General features: G+C 47.5%; 1 protein-coding gene across 4 annotated transcripts in view; it reads right to left on the bottom strand.

The window, feature by feature from the left end:
• Positions 1-275: 275 nt before the first annotated feature.
• The window catches only part of RBMS2 (RNA binding motif single stranded interacting protein 2), a 60804-nt gene continuing 46448 nt past the window's right edge, over positions 276-14631 (bottom strand). For 2 of the 4 annotated variants that reach the window (XM_040637139.1, XM_040637136.1), the window contains exons 5-12: positions 13179-13336; positions 7970-8049; positions 7724-7833; positions 7348-7394; positions 7076-7169; positions 3054-3131; positions 2651-2761; positions 2122-2432 (exon numbers count right to left, since the gene is read on the bottom strand). In XM_040637139.1, the coding sequence (XP_040493073.1) occupies positions 2187-2432; positions 2651-2761; positions 3054-3131; positions 7076-7169; positions 7348-7394; positions 7724-7833; positions 7970-8049; positions 13179-13336 (924 nt within the window). In that variant the 3' untranslated portion in view covers positions 2122-2186. The other 2 variants (XM_040637137.1, XM_040637138.1) reach the window with 2 other exon arrangements.

Below are 14631 nucleotides of genomic sequence, written 5' to 3'. Positions count from 1 at the left end.
ATGAGCCTACATCACAGCTCTGCTTCCTGAAGGCAAAGTCTGGTCTTTTCCCCCAGGATGTGGCAAGGCAGAGGGAGGAAGAGTCACTTCCACTGCCTGCTTAGAGTTCTGTTCCTCGCCCAGCCCCCAAAAAAGCCCATACAAAATTTCATTCAAAAAAGAAATTGAACAACATTAAATACTGTAAAAAGGCAAAGTAGGCAGGCTCTGCTGTATAAAAAAGAACAGTCTGAATGAGAGAAAGAAGGCATAAAATGTGTGAAGAAGAAACGAGATGTGTGAGCTAAGAGCTTTATAAAACAAAATTTGTAAAGTCTGTATATTCTCTTACACACCCCACCCCTCAAAATAAGCCCGTAACCAAACCCCACACAAAGGCCCACAGTAGGACTCCCTCATCGACGTCCTATCACTGCACTTTCTTAAGAAATAACAAAATTTGTAAAGCCTCCCCCAATAAGTCCAACATATCAAAAACTGTTTTTCATAAAGATGAGAAGTTCAAGGCACTATGTCTCTTTGGGATACAAGAAGAGTATATTGCAGTTAAAAACAAAATATAAAATTTTCTTTGCAAAAGAAAGAAAAAAGTTCTTTTGATCTCCTTGAATGCAGCGCACACAAAAAGGGACGGCTGCCCCGGGCGCCCGGCTCCCCGGGGAATGGAGGAAGAAGCAGAGAGCAGGAGTGCAGAGCTTTCGTTCTCCAGGCCCAGGCCTGTGAAAAACGCTGCCCATGCGTTAGTCCTTCGCAGGGCCCACGGCAGGGCCCACGGCGGGTCAGCCCTCCGGAGTTCGGGAGCATCAGCCTCTCCAACGATCCGTCTGCCCAGGCACACCTCAGGGACCTTGCGGGCTCGGCTCCAGAGCGCTGCAACGAAGCAAACGTCACAATCAAGTCAGATGAACTTTCCGGTTCCCCAGTGCACACAAAGTATGCTTACACTATGCTGTAGCCTATTAAGTGTGCGACAGCAGTAGGTTTAAAAAAATAACATGCAGACCTCAATTCACAAATACTTTATTGCAGAAACTGTGAACTATCACCTGAACTTTCAGCAAGTCAGTCACTGATCACAGATCACCACGAATGCAATAAAAAAATCTGACATATATTTTTTAAGATTTTATTTATTTGAGAGAGAGAGAGAGCAGGGGGAGGGGCAGAGGGAGAACTGACTCCCCACTGAGCAGGGAGCCGGATGTGGGGTTCGATCCCAGGATCCTGAGATCAGAACCTGAGCTGAAGATCATGACGCTTAACCGACTGAGCCGCCTAGGCGCCCCAGAATTTGACATATTTTGAGAATCACCCAAATGTGACACAGAGACACGAAGTGAGTAAATGCCACTGGCACTGACAGACTTGCTCAAAGCAGGAAAAGCAGGGCTGCCACAAACCTTCAATTTGTTTAAAAAAAAAAAAAAAAAGGCAATATTTGCAAAGCTCAGTAAAGTAAAGCACAAGAAAAAGAGGGATGCCTGTAGTCTGCAGAGATGGGGAGGGAACCCCGGAGGAGGCGGAACCGGGGGCGGGGCACGACCACACGGAACCGTCTGGCGTCGGCGGCGTCCGCGGCGGCTCTTACCGCGGCTACTTGCTGAACTGGAACGAGTAGAGCCCGTGGTCCGAGGCGGCGTCCACCGGCACCTGAGTCTGCGGGCCGCCGCTCTCCTGCAGCACAGCCGAGGCGGGGGTCAGCCGGGCGCTCCTCTCGTCCCTTCCCACCGACGCGGCAGCCGCCCGGCGAGGCGCCCAGCCCGCCGGCACCACCGCGCGAGTGCGCGCACGCGCACGGCATCACCGCCCCGACACGCCAGCCCGCACCGGCACCACGGGCCGCCTGGCCGCAGGTGCGGAAGGGCCTCGTTCAAGGACACGCCAAGGACACAGTCGAGGTCGTTCCGTCCTGCCTTCATTCGCGTACCTGCCCGCTGACTGCGAGCACAGCGGGCACCCCCGTCAGAGGAAGACCCCGATGGGGCTACCTCCGCTCACTCTCCTAGCTCCGTCCGGGGACGAGCAAGCGCTTACCTCGGCGGCGACAGCGGAAGGAGGCACGGGGGTGTACGGGGACAGGTAAGCTCCCGGCACGGGGGCGGCCGCCGGCACGTACTAGAAAGCAAGCCATCCACGGCTCAGGGCGGTGGTGGGACCCCGGCCACGCCGACAGCACCCCCGGCAGCCTAGCTTGCATCCCCAGAGAGGCGAGTTTCATCGCCTTCCCCAGAGAGCCGCCGGGCTCCGAAGCACGCGGGCTGCGGGCTTCGACACACGTCAGCCTCCGGGGCTTCCCGTCCGTCCGTCCGTCCGTCCTGCCGCTTCCCTCCCAGCCACCGCGGCAGGCCTACGAGGGCCCTGCGGCGCGCGTCCGTTCTTCGCGTCAGCACGGTGTGAGGCTTTCTGGGCAGTGTGTGTGAGCTCCCGGGAAGCTGCGGTGTGGACAGCAGCACTACTGAGTCTCCTGAGCAGGACTCGGGTGGAAGGAGTGAGCTGGGCAGCGGAACGGCCAGACTGTTTACCTATTCTGAGCGCGCCTTCCACGACACTGAGGGGACCGACACCCTCACGCACAAGCTTCTACGCCGAAGAGCACCGCGTAGGTACTCCTCGCTCGCTCCGAGTCTAAAATCAGAACACCCCGCTTTACCGTGCCTGTGCTGCTGAGGGAGAGGTGCCCCAGTTGCTGGGTAAGAGGTCCCATCATGGAGGCCGGCTGCAGAGAAATGGGCTGATCCATCGCTGGCGGCAGCACGGAACCCTGGAGGCAGCAACAAAGGACAGGGTTCGCTGGCGCACCCGGCTAAGCCGCGGGGGTTCACGCCCACCAGGGCCGCGGCAGACAGACGCTTCCAAATCCTGGGAGCTGCCAGGCGAGTAGCAACCCGGCTATGCAACAGAAACAGGTGCTCTGCCATCCGTACGGAGGGCCGCCGCCGGGTTGCACAAGGGACTGAGCCAGAACTCACACCCACATCGTCTATCGTCAGGTGCCATTGTTTTTCTTTACATCGAACTGCCTCTTTGGCTCTTGCCCACGTGTGAACACTCACCGAAGGCTGCATGAGGTAGGACGGGTGGTGCGTCCAAGACGGGTTAGGCACTTGTAGAGGAGACGTCTGAGTTACTCTCTAAGGCGAACAAAAGAAACAGACACATCAACTGCCTAGAAACTACTGTTTCTCCCAGTGATCTGATGATGTGCAGCAAAACCCCAAAAAGGCTGGAGTGCCCCCTCACAAAATAGAAACATTAAGAATAAAATCCTTAAAAAAATATTAGCAACTCATTGATGTCAACAAATAACCCAATTTAAACATGGGCAAAAGATAGGAACAGATACTTCTCTAAGAAGATCCACAAATGGCCAGTAAGCACATGAGAGAGGCTCCCCGTCTTAGTCACCAGGGAAACGCAAATCAAAACCACGATGAGATACTACTTGACACCCACCAGGATGACTGTAGTTAGACGGACAGAGTAGGGGCACCTGGGGGGCTCAGGAGGTTAAGTGTCCGACTTTTGATTTCGGCTCAGGTCTTGCAGGGTCGTGGGATCCAGCCCCGCATCAGGCGCCTCAGTCAGCAGGGAGTCTGCTGGAGATTCTCTCTCCCCTTCTGCCTCCCCCTCCCCAACTCTCTCTCTTTCTCTCTAGAAAATAAATACATCTTAAAAAAAAAAAAAAAAAAGAGGACAGAATAACAAGTATCATACACCGTGGGCGGGAATGGAAAATGGTGCAGCAGCTCTGGAAAACAGTTTGGCATTTCCTCAGAAAGTTAAACACAGAGCTCCTCTGTAACCCAGCAAGTCCACTGGGGGTGTGCGCCCAAGAGAAACTCACACATGTGTTGACACAAAAATTGTACACAAATATTCAAAGCAGCATTATTCTAACAGCCAAAAGGTGCAAACAACTCAAAAGGCCATCAACTACTAAGTGGAGAACAAACGGGTATCGTCATACAATGGCAGGTGACTGACTCAGTCATAAAAAAGAATCAAGTACTGCCACGTGCTGCGACATGGGTAAACCGTGAAAGCCTGCTGAGTGAAAGGACCCCAAGAGATATACCTCATGCTTCCGTTTATACAAAGTATCCAGAGTAGGTAAATCTATAGCCATAGAAAGTATGTCAGTGGTTGCCAGGGGGTGGGGGTGAGGGAGAGTGGGCAAGGACTGCTAATGGGTACACAGCTTCTTCCCGAGGTAATAAAAATGTTCTGGAATTAGATAATGGTAATAGCTACATAACTCTGGAAAATATACTTGAAACTACTGACTTGTATACTTAAAGTAGGTGAATTTTATGGTATGTGAATTATCTCAATTTTTAAAAATTTATTTATTTTAGATTTTATTTATTTATTAGAGAGAGTACAAACAGGGGGAGCAGCAGAGGGAGAGGAAGAGAGAGAAGCAGAGTCTCCGCTGAGCAGGGAGCCTGATGTGGGGCTCAATCCCAGGACCCTGGGCTCATGACCTGAACCGAAGGCAGATGCTTAACCGACTGAGCCCCCCAGGCACCCCTGAATTATCTCAATTTTAAAATGAAAAAAACAAAAAAAAGAGCAATGAGAAGCTAGAAATAAACAAGCAGGTTTATTTCATAAATGTGAAGATTGTTCAAGATCAGAAACTCTATAAACATAAGTCAAAATTGAAGGAAAAAGCCATAATCTAATATGAGATGCCAAAGACATTGATAAAATCCAGCAGCAATTTATGGGGAAAACAACAACAAAAAAAAACCCAGTAAAATAAAGTCTAGAAAGAAACTACTTACATATATTAAAGGCTAGTACCAAAACCTAGCTGTTAACATTAACCCAAACAAAGAAATATTAAAGCCACTGCATTTATGATAATAATATGATAGTACGATCAAACAAATACAATTAGATAAGAATACAATTGGCATAAAATTGGAAAGGAAGAGAAAACTATGATTTTTGCACTGATGATATAACTATATGCCTAGAACACTTAAAAGACTCAGTAAAAAAAAAAATGCTAGTAGTAATAAGGACTTGGTACGTTAGCTGCATGCAAGATAGAGGAACAGAAAGCCACAGTTTTTCTTCAGTGTATCCACAGCATCTCAATCTTGGAGGCCATATGCATAATACAGGGACTGGGAAGACCTTTTGAATTAGGAAATTCAAAAGCTTTAGTGGAAAAGCAGACATATTTAACTATACTCAAATTTTAAACTTTGTAGTATTTTTTTTGTGGTGAAAATGAGCGATTCCCCAAGTCTGGTCCCTGGCCTGGCAGCAGGAGCATCGGGAAGGAGAAATACAGATCCTCGCCTCCTAGCCTAGACGTACGGAATCAGAAAGTCTCTGTGTGGTGCCCAATAGTTGGGGTTTGATAAGCTTCCCAAGTGATTCTGACAGACAGCTCAAGTTTGAGGACCACAACCCAGAGTCGACGGACACAAACTGAATCTGGGAAGAAATATGTGTAAGAAAGGTAACAGTCAGGGGCGCCTGGGTGGCACAGCGGTTAAGCGTCTGCCTTCAGCTCAGGGCGTGATCCCGGCGTTATGGGATCGAGCCCCACATCAGGCTCCTCCACTATGAGCCTGCTTCTTCCTCTCCCACCCCCCCTGCTTGTGTTCCCTCTCTCGCTGGCTGTCTCTATCTCTGTCGAATAAATAAATAAAATCTTAAAAAAAAAAAAAAGAAAGGTAACAGTCAGAGGGTGACTCCTTTCATAAGATGCAAATGCTTTTTGCAAGTTGATGGGAAATGAATAACCAAGCAGAAAAATGGGCCGAGCGTATGAAGAGCAGTCAGAGAAGAGTGAATCAAAACGACACCCATCAAAAGACACGCTTAAACTCAGCTGCAATCAGGGAAGTGCAAATTACACCTATGGAGACAGGAAAAACTTACAAAGACCAATGTCACTTATGGCTGGAGGGAAATGGCCCCAGAGAGTGCTAGTGGAAATGTGAGCTCACACAGCCTTTGCGGAAAGTAATTCGGCAACAACTGCACAACTCAAGGTCCAGATATCATCCAACCCAGCACTCCTTGGACTCTAGCCCCCGGAAATAACAGTACTCACATTTACGCACGTAGACATAAGAATCTTTACATATGCATGGTTTTATTTCTAGGAACTAGAGTCCAAGGAATAGGACTACTAGGTTGAATAATATACGGATGGAAGTATTATTTGTACCAGAAAACCCCTGAAATCCAACTGACAAGCCCTTCACGGAGGAAGGGTAGAAGAATTCTGGTCTTTCTGCAGCATGAAATAGAATGCAACTATTTAAAAAAAAGAAACAATTAAAACAAAAAATCTCAACATTAGCTACATCAGAATCACCTGGAGGGCTTGTTAAAAAACTCAGGTTGCTGTGGGGCGGGGAGGCACAGGAGGGTTGAAACAGGAGGGGATTAAGAGGTACAGAGTAGCAGGCAGAAGATACGTGAGTCACAGGGATGGAAAGCACCCCAGAGGGAAAACAGTCAATACCACTACAACAACTTTGTATGGTGACAGATGGTGACTACAAAAAAACAAAAAACAAAACAAAAAACAGATTGCTGGGACCCATCCCCAGAGTTTCTAATTCAGCAAATCTGGGGTGGAATCCAAGAATTTATGTTTTTGAAATTCCCAGGTGATACTGCTTGTCCAGGCACCAAACTTTGAGATTCACTGGTTTAAGATACTGTTAAGTGAGAGGAGTGAAGTGTAAGAAATATATTTAATCTGGCCAGATTTTTGTAAAATAAACAATGACTTCCAAAACCATATACATATGTATATATGCACATGAAGAAAAATCTGGAACTTTCTGAAATATATGGAATAATAGGAAATTAAAAATATAACACAGGTTTATTGGTGGGGTGGTAGACGGAGAGTAAGAGGGTGCTAGCACAACAGTCTGTATATATCATGTGATCACATGTTATGCTTTCATGTAAAATTATTTGTGAGCAGTACGTATAAGGAAAAACTAAAAAATAAGGAGTTTCCAGCCTTCTACTCCTTTACCTGAAGCACAGTGACAGGGAAAACCACCACACCCTTTTGCGGGCACAAACATACCTGATAGGTAGACACAGGAGATGGAAGGTACGGGGAGAGTGCAGACTGAGCAAGCATCCTGTTGGGGGTGATGTTGTAAGGAGCCGGGTAAAACCTGGAGGAAGGAACCTCATCAGTAAGTAAGGAGCCACAGGAAACCACAAGGTAAGGGCCCCACTGACAGACACAGCCACTTCCCACTAACTGCTGTTTAAAAATCAAGATGAAACGTCCCAGTGCCTGGACAGGCCGCTGTCATTGTCAGGGAGCCCAATTCTAGAAAACACCCTTACCCATTCTGAAGAGCCGTGGTGGGGTCATAGGTCAAGGCCATACCACCCTATAAAGGAAGAACACAGTGTTCATATTGCGAGCCTTTGGGGGAGAACAGGAGGAAGCCCCGAGTGTCCAGACTGGGATGTATCTGATTCAACAGATTAGAGTGAAGTCTGGACGTCCTACTACATCTGTTCCAGAATTTTTCTGGTTGTGCAGGCTGCAAAATCCCACGGGAGACCTACACTGGTGATCGTGTTAAGCAGCAGGCATCTCTCGGTTACTTACTGTAATTCTCAAGCTTGCCACTTAAACTCACAGAAATCAGGCCATGGTAATTTCCATTCCACGTCAATGTCCCTAGTACTCCTGTCTCCTCAGAGGTCCTCTCACCATATCTCCATTCCTTGGCCAGGCCCGTCCATTTTGCATATATTTCCCTTGATTCTGTCGTTTCTTTGGACCACCATCAGCAAATTTGCAAAGCAAGGGATCAGATGGGGCTGCCAAGAAAGAAAGCAAAGAGACAGCTGAGTCTCACCTCACTTAGTCCACTCACAGTCATGCAAAGCGCCTCCAGAATCTTCACTGGAAGTTAACAACCTACGGCTCCCTCAGCCTGATTCCCAGATGCCTCACCTGGTACTCCAGCAGGTGTCTTAATATATTTTCCATTAAAGTGGGTGATGATGGCTTCACACTTCTCTGTGGACTCCATCCTAAGGAGCACAAGAGGGGTTAGGCTCTAGCTTCTCCAGGGTCTGTGCTCCCCCTACATTCAAAGAGAAAGCTCTAAGTTCCCAGCCCACAAATGCTCCAAAAGTTGTGACTACAGAAACACAGTTTCCTCCACACAAATCCAAGGTATCTTGAAGAGGCAACCCTAGCTTCTAATGGAAATTCCCTCGACCGACTCCTGTAGGGCTCCTGCAACGGAAAATGAAGCTATGACTATTCCAAAGACACTGACGGATGGCCTACTATTAGGTCTGATTCATAAACAAGAAACAAGAACACAATAAACAGCGCCTGTCATCACCCTCGTCGTCATCATCGTTATTTTTTTAAGTAAGTTCTACGCCCAGTGTAGGGTTTGAACTCATGACTGAGATCAAGAGTCGCTCTACTCACTGAGCCAGCCAGGTGTCCCATGTCACCATTACTTTTTATTACAGAGTTCCTCATGGAAATTGTTCCCTCACTCCAATAAAACTGCACAGGCCAAGAACCTGCCAATGTTTAGTTTTTGCTTCTTATGAAACAAATTGTTATGATTATCAAGGTCTAATTACTACTGATAATATTAAGATTTCATTAAACTGTAGGAGAAAAGAGTAATAAGACAGTTCATGGTCTACAGTGATAGAAACAACAATTTTGGGAACTACGGAGTTAAAGTTATCTGGTTGGGGAAAGACAACTGAGTAAGGAATCAGAAAATCTAGATTCTTGCGCCAGGTCACTACACAAAATTCTGTGAGTCAGGACCCGCACAAAACCCGGCAGACCACCCCTCATTTCTGCCTTAGACGTAACACCCATCTACCCTGCTACAGATCAAATGAGACAATGTATTTTTATGTGTTCTAAAAATTTTAAGGGTCTGTAGGACATAAGTACAGTATCTTCCCCTCCTTCCTTATTTTATTTATTTATTTTTAAAAGATTTTATTTATTTACTTGAGAGAAAGAGAGCGCATGAGAGAGAGCGCACAAGCTGGGGGGAGTGGCAGAGGGAGAGGGGGAAGCAGACTCCCCACTGAGCAGGGAGCCCAAGAGGGGGCTCAATCCCAGGACCCCGGGATCATAACCTAAGCCAAAGGCACATGCTTAACCCACTGAGCCACCCAGGCACCCCTTCCTCCTTCCATATTTAAATAAATTCTCATTATATTTTCTATGCCAATAACCACTAAAAATATGAACCGGTCCTATGAAAGTGGCCACTAAAAAAAGGCCTCAAATGGTACCTTTCAGGGAAAACCCATGAGCCAGGTATCCCAGGGCAGCAGTCTTAGTTGGGTTACTTCTACTCCTTAATCTTCCACGGGGGTGAGCAGGCATGGGGACTTTTAAGAGAATTGCTTGCAGAGCCTCCACTTCCTCATAAGCTCCTTCCTAAAACCGGCTTGAGGACAGCTCGTGCTCCCCGAGGGCCCGGGGCCCTCTCACAGCCACTGCTCTGCCCTTCTTTCTCACGTACCCCAAACTCAACATGACGCAATGATGCCTGATTTTAAAGCTTTTTCTAGTTCTTTCAGCAAGCTGGACGACTCAGCAGGTTGTTAACGGACACATAAAAAAATCAATTTTGACCGATCAATCACCTTGGTTCTTGGCTTGTAATTGAGAAGGAGTTCAAAGAACGCCTATTTTAACAAAACTCTTCCCATTCCCATTTACTTACTTATGTGAACAAGGTTTCTCAGCATGAAAACAAAACACAGGAACAGAATTGATATTACAGCAATAAACAACAGTCATGGACGGCTACACGACCTAGTCAGAAAAAGTCCGCAAGACAAAACATCCATGCCGTAGGAGTAAGCTTTTCCAATAAAACTTACGTTATGTGTACAGTCTCGTACCCCAGGGAAAGGTCTCATTTATTGTATACACATATTTTTGTTGCAGAGAAGTACGACAGAATGATCCATAAAAAGACTTTCAACTATAAAAACATTCTATACTAGACTGCAATTCTGTACGGATATGAATGGAAATACAAGGTCAAGACCGAGAAAGGAACACTCTAATAACGGTGAGATGAGTTATGACTATTAAAAAAGAAATGCCCAAGGGGCGCCTGGGTAGCACAGTCGTTAAGCGTCTGCGTTCGGCTCAGGGCGTGATCCTGGCGTTCCGGGATCGAGTCCCACATCGGGCTCCTCGGCTGGGAGCCTGCTTCTTCCTCTCCCACTCCCCCTGCTTGTGTTCCCTCTCTCGCTGGCTGTCTCTCTGTCACATAAATAAATAAAATCTTTAAAAAAAAAAAAAAAAGAAATGCCCTGAGTATTTTTTTTAAAGTAGGCTCCACCCCCAGCTTGGAGCCCTACACAGGGCTTGAACTAACGACCCTGAGATCACTAAGTATTTTTAAATGGATGACTGTGTATTGAATTGCTACGACATTTCGATCTATTTGGATACATTTACGAATGACACGACAGTTTTATTTAAAATGTCAATATTTGTAATTTGCTGGAAATTAGGCTTCACGAGATCTAAATGTATGAAGAAAATGTGTAGATGGTAGCATAGGAACATGCAAGAGATTTCACGGGTTTTCAAGTCTTCAAAGCCACAGTTTCCAAACTGGGCTCTGACGCGCCCCGTGCCACTGGGGTGAGCTCACAGACGTACATGTAGGGGACTTTTTGAACTCTGGGAAGAAAATACAGCAACATCTATTGCATACTGTCTGGACTACTAACTCTTAAACAGGTCACCATTTCAACGCTGGATCACCCTACGATCCTTTTAATAACGTACTTTTGCAAAGCTGGTTTTTCCACAGTTGCCACAACAAAAGCAAATACCGTAAGAAAACAATGTGTGACAGGAAATGAGGGTGTAAGTGTCCAATCTGATTCCAAGGTTCGAGAAACTGTGCAGTGTTCAACAGGTGCACATCCCATTAGTAAGTTAGTAAGTATAGTTATTTAAGAATAGAATAAAAATCTTTTTCTTTCTTCTTTTTTTTTTTAAGATGTTTTTCATTTATTTACTTAAAACATGAGCGAGCGAGCAAGCGGGGGGAGGAGCAGAGGAAGAGGGACAAGTAGACTCTGTGCTGAGCACAGAGCCCGACATGGGGCCTGATCTCACAACCCTGAGATCATGACTTGAGCCGAAATCAAGAGTTGGATGCTTAACCGACTGAGCCACCCAGGTGCCCCCCCTTTTATTTTTTAAGTAAACTCTACTCCCAGTGTGGGACTTGAACTCAGGACCCCAGGATCAAGAGTCACATGCTCTACCAACTGAGCCAGCCAGGTGCCCCTTAAGTATTTCTTTTGGTCTAGAGAAAAAAAAAAAAATTATTGACACAACTTAAGGTGCCATGAACTGGAAAAGGTTGAGAACCTCTACTTTAAGAGAGTGTGGGAGCCAAACACAGTGAACTGAAGGAGCACCTGCACCCCAATACTTATAGCAGCAATGTCCACGACAGCCAAGATGTGGAAAGAGCCCAGATGTCCATCGACAGGTGAATGGATAAAGATGTGGTAAATATATACAATGGAACATGACTCAGCCATCAAAAAATGCAATCTTGCCATTTACAACAATGTGGATGGAACTAGAGGGTATTATGCTAAACAAAATAAGTCAATCAGAGAAAGACAATTACATGATCTCACTCATATGTGAAATTTAAGAAGAAAACAGAGGATCATAGGAGAAGGGAGGGAAAAATAAAACAAGACAAAATCAGAGAGGGAGGGAAACCATAAGAGACATTTAACTACAGGAAACAAACTGAGGGTTGCTAGAGGGGAGGTGGGGGGGATGGGGTAACTGGGTGATGGGCATTAAGGAGGGCACGTGATGTAATGAGCACTAGGTTTTATATGCAACTGATGAATCACTAAACTCTACCCCTGGAACTAATAATATAATATATGTTAATTAATTGAATTTAAATTTTAAAAAAAAGTGGGAGCCAAAACAGTTCGACAACCATACCCTAGGAACTCTCTTTTAGTTATACTTGGCATTGCCAGTAGGTGGTGCTGCCAGGCGTTGGCTAGGGAAGAGGCATATTCCTTGTTCCCAAGATCTGGAGAAACACTCCAGACAGAGTAAGAGAGTGTTCCTGGACCAGACAAGGTATTATAAAACAAAATGGGACCTTCGGATCACTTATTCCAATAGTTTTCAAACTTTCAGAAAAAGCAATAAATCTCCTTCCAAACAAAATCTTAAAGTACACCACGGCTCAGAAAGGTCTGATATCGGGGCGCCTGGGTGGCACAGCGGTTAAGCTTCTGCCTTCGGCTCAGGGCGTGATCCCGGCGATCTGGGATCGAGCCCCACATCAGGCTCTTCTGGTATGAGCCTGCTTCTTCCTCTCCCACTCCCCCTGCTTGTGTTCCCTCTCTCGCTGGCTGTCTCTATCTCTGTCAAATAAATAAAAAAAAAATCTTAAAAAAAAAAAAAAAAAAAGAAAGGTCTGATATCATAGGGGCAGTTAGTGGCAGGGTTGGTTCCAGAATCTAAGTCTCTCAACAGAACTGAAAAGGAAGACCAAATCTTCTACTTCATCCCACTGATCTTGAAGCCAGAAGGATTAGGGTTCTGTTCTACCACCCACTGCTGGGGGACCCTGGGCAAATCACTTCACAGTGGAGACTCTGGTTTCATTATCTATATAAAAAGATACAGAATTATTTTATTCTGCTTGGGTCTGCATCAAAGGAACAAACGCTAGAGTAGCAAGAAATAGTGGGGAAAGGATAAAGATTTGAGGGCAAATGGGTCTTTAAGTATTGTGACCTAATATTTATTATTTTTTTTTTAAGATTTTATTTATTTGAGAGAGAGAGAGAGGGAGGAAGGGAGGGAACACAGCAGGTGGAGTGGGAGAGGGAGAAGCAAGCTCCCCACCAAGCAGGGAGCCCCATGCAGGGCTCAATCCCAGGACCCTGGGATCATGACCTGAGGCAGACGCTCTGAGCCACCCAGGTGCCCCTGTGACCTATAGTTTAAATGAACTTCTGATTCACTGTCAAGTACTTTAGGCCAACAGTTTGGTCCCTTGAGGGAGGGGGCACAGATTTTCTCAGTAACCTTCTAAGGGACATTCTTCACTAGCCTCATCATTTCCCATTCTGGCATCCCTCACCTTGCAAAGCCAACTCCTCTGCTGGTCCCTCTGGTGTCTCGGAGGATTCGAGTGGAGATAACCTGGCCAAAGGGCTTCAGCATCCCCTCCAGTTCTTGCTCGTCCATTGACAGTGGAAGGTTTGATATGTATAAATTTGTGGGGTCCTGCTCCTGTTGCTATGGAGAAAAAGTGAGGCAGTGAAGCTCACATCTCTTATCCCTCCACCACCCTCAGCCCTCGTCACAGAATGGCATCTCAGAGAAGACATTGTAGGAAGGGGCCCACATAAACAAAGGGAATCTTAACTATTTAGAACACCTAGTCCCACTACCATGGATTGTACGTTGAGTCCAGGACAAAACAAAAAAGGCAGACTTAATATTTCTAGTACTTTACAAGCCCACTGATGAAGTTCTGGCTGTGTCTTTAAGAGCGCGGCAGAGCCCCGCTCCTCCCTCGCCGCCAACAGCCTATTCCCGGGCTGGATTCGCAGACCGCCGCTCCCCTGCTGGACGGATTGAAGTAACCCCCCTGCCTCCTCTTGGGCCGCGGCGGAAGCCTCGGAGTAGGAATGGCTGTGCGCTCCCCGGTGCACAGGAGGCAGGAACAGGGAGACCGGCAAAGGGCAGGCGACGGGGGCGGGCCCGCGCTGGGGGCCAGACTGGAGTCACTGGGTCACCACGCAGCCCGGAGAGCTCTCGTCTCATGGGAACTCTGGGGGCCCCTAAACTCCATCGTCAGGCTTTCCTCCAGAAAGAAGAGGCGGCAGAACCCCGCCAGGCGGCAGAATGCGCAAAATGGCCGTAATTCCCAGGGCTGTATTCTGAAGAACGGGAGCCGTCACTGCCCTAGACAGCGGCTCACCAGCAAGCTCAACCCCTCTCCTGCTCTTCCTCTCAGGACTTGGTCTCTCACCGGACGGCGAAGGGGGACTGGCAGGCCTGCCTCCTCAGCTCTACAAGTATTCACTACGACTCCAGGAAGGCCAGAGGGCGGGCCCACCTCAAAGAAGGGACGGAAGAGCCGCGAGTTTTCTGGTAGTTTGGATTAAAATAAAAGCTCCAGGAGATCTGACAAGGAGGGACGGTTTCCTTCCTAGCTGTGGCTTCCATCTCCCCGCCCAACAACTCTCCTACCTACCTCCCCCACCCTCCGAACCGGCGGCGGGGAGAAGCGCGGCGGCGGAGAGAAGCGGGCGGCGGGGAGAAGCGGGCGGCGGGGAGAAGCACGGGGAGGCGGCCGCACGTCTGAGTCGCACAGCCGCCTTCCGCAGAGGGTGCTGCAGAACTACCCGGCTGTCTGGAAGACAGGGAAGCGCGGCCAGGGCGGACACGGGGAAAGCGCGAGAGGAAGGGCAGCCTCTTGACCCTCTTACCTGATTCTATTACAGTACTTGATGAGAGGAACAGAGGCCTCAGAGCTACCTGCCACGGATTCCGGAGAACACTTCCCTCTGGCAGCCAAGGGGTGC

The sequence above is a fragment of the Ursus maritimus genome, unplaced genomic scaffold, assembly GCF_017311325.1.
Source record: "Ursus maritimus isolate PB19 unplaced genomic scaffold, ASM1731132v1 scaffold_21, whole genome shotgun sequence".
NCBI classification, from domain to species: Eukaryota; Metazoa; Chordata; class Mammalia; order Carnivora; family Ursidae; genus Ursus; species Ursus maritimus.
The sequence above is the reverse complement of the archived record's forward strand: the minus strand, read 5'-3'. Positions and strand labels throughout refer to the sequence as shown.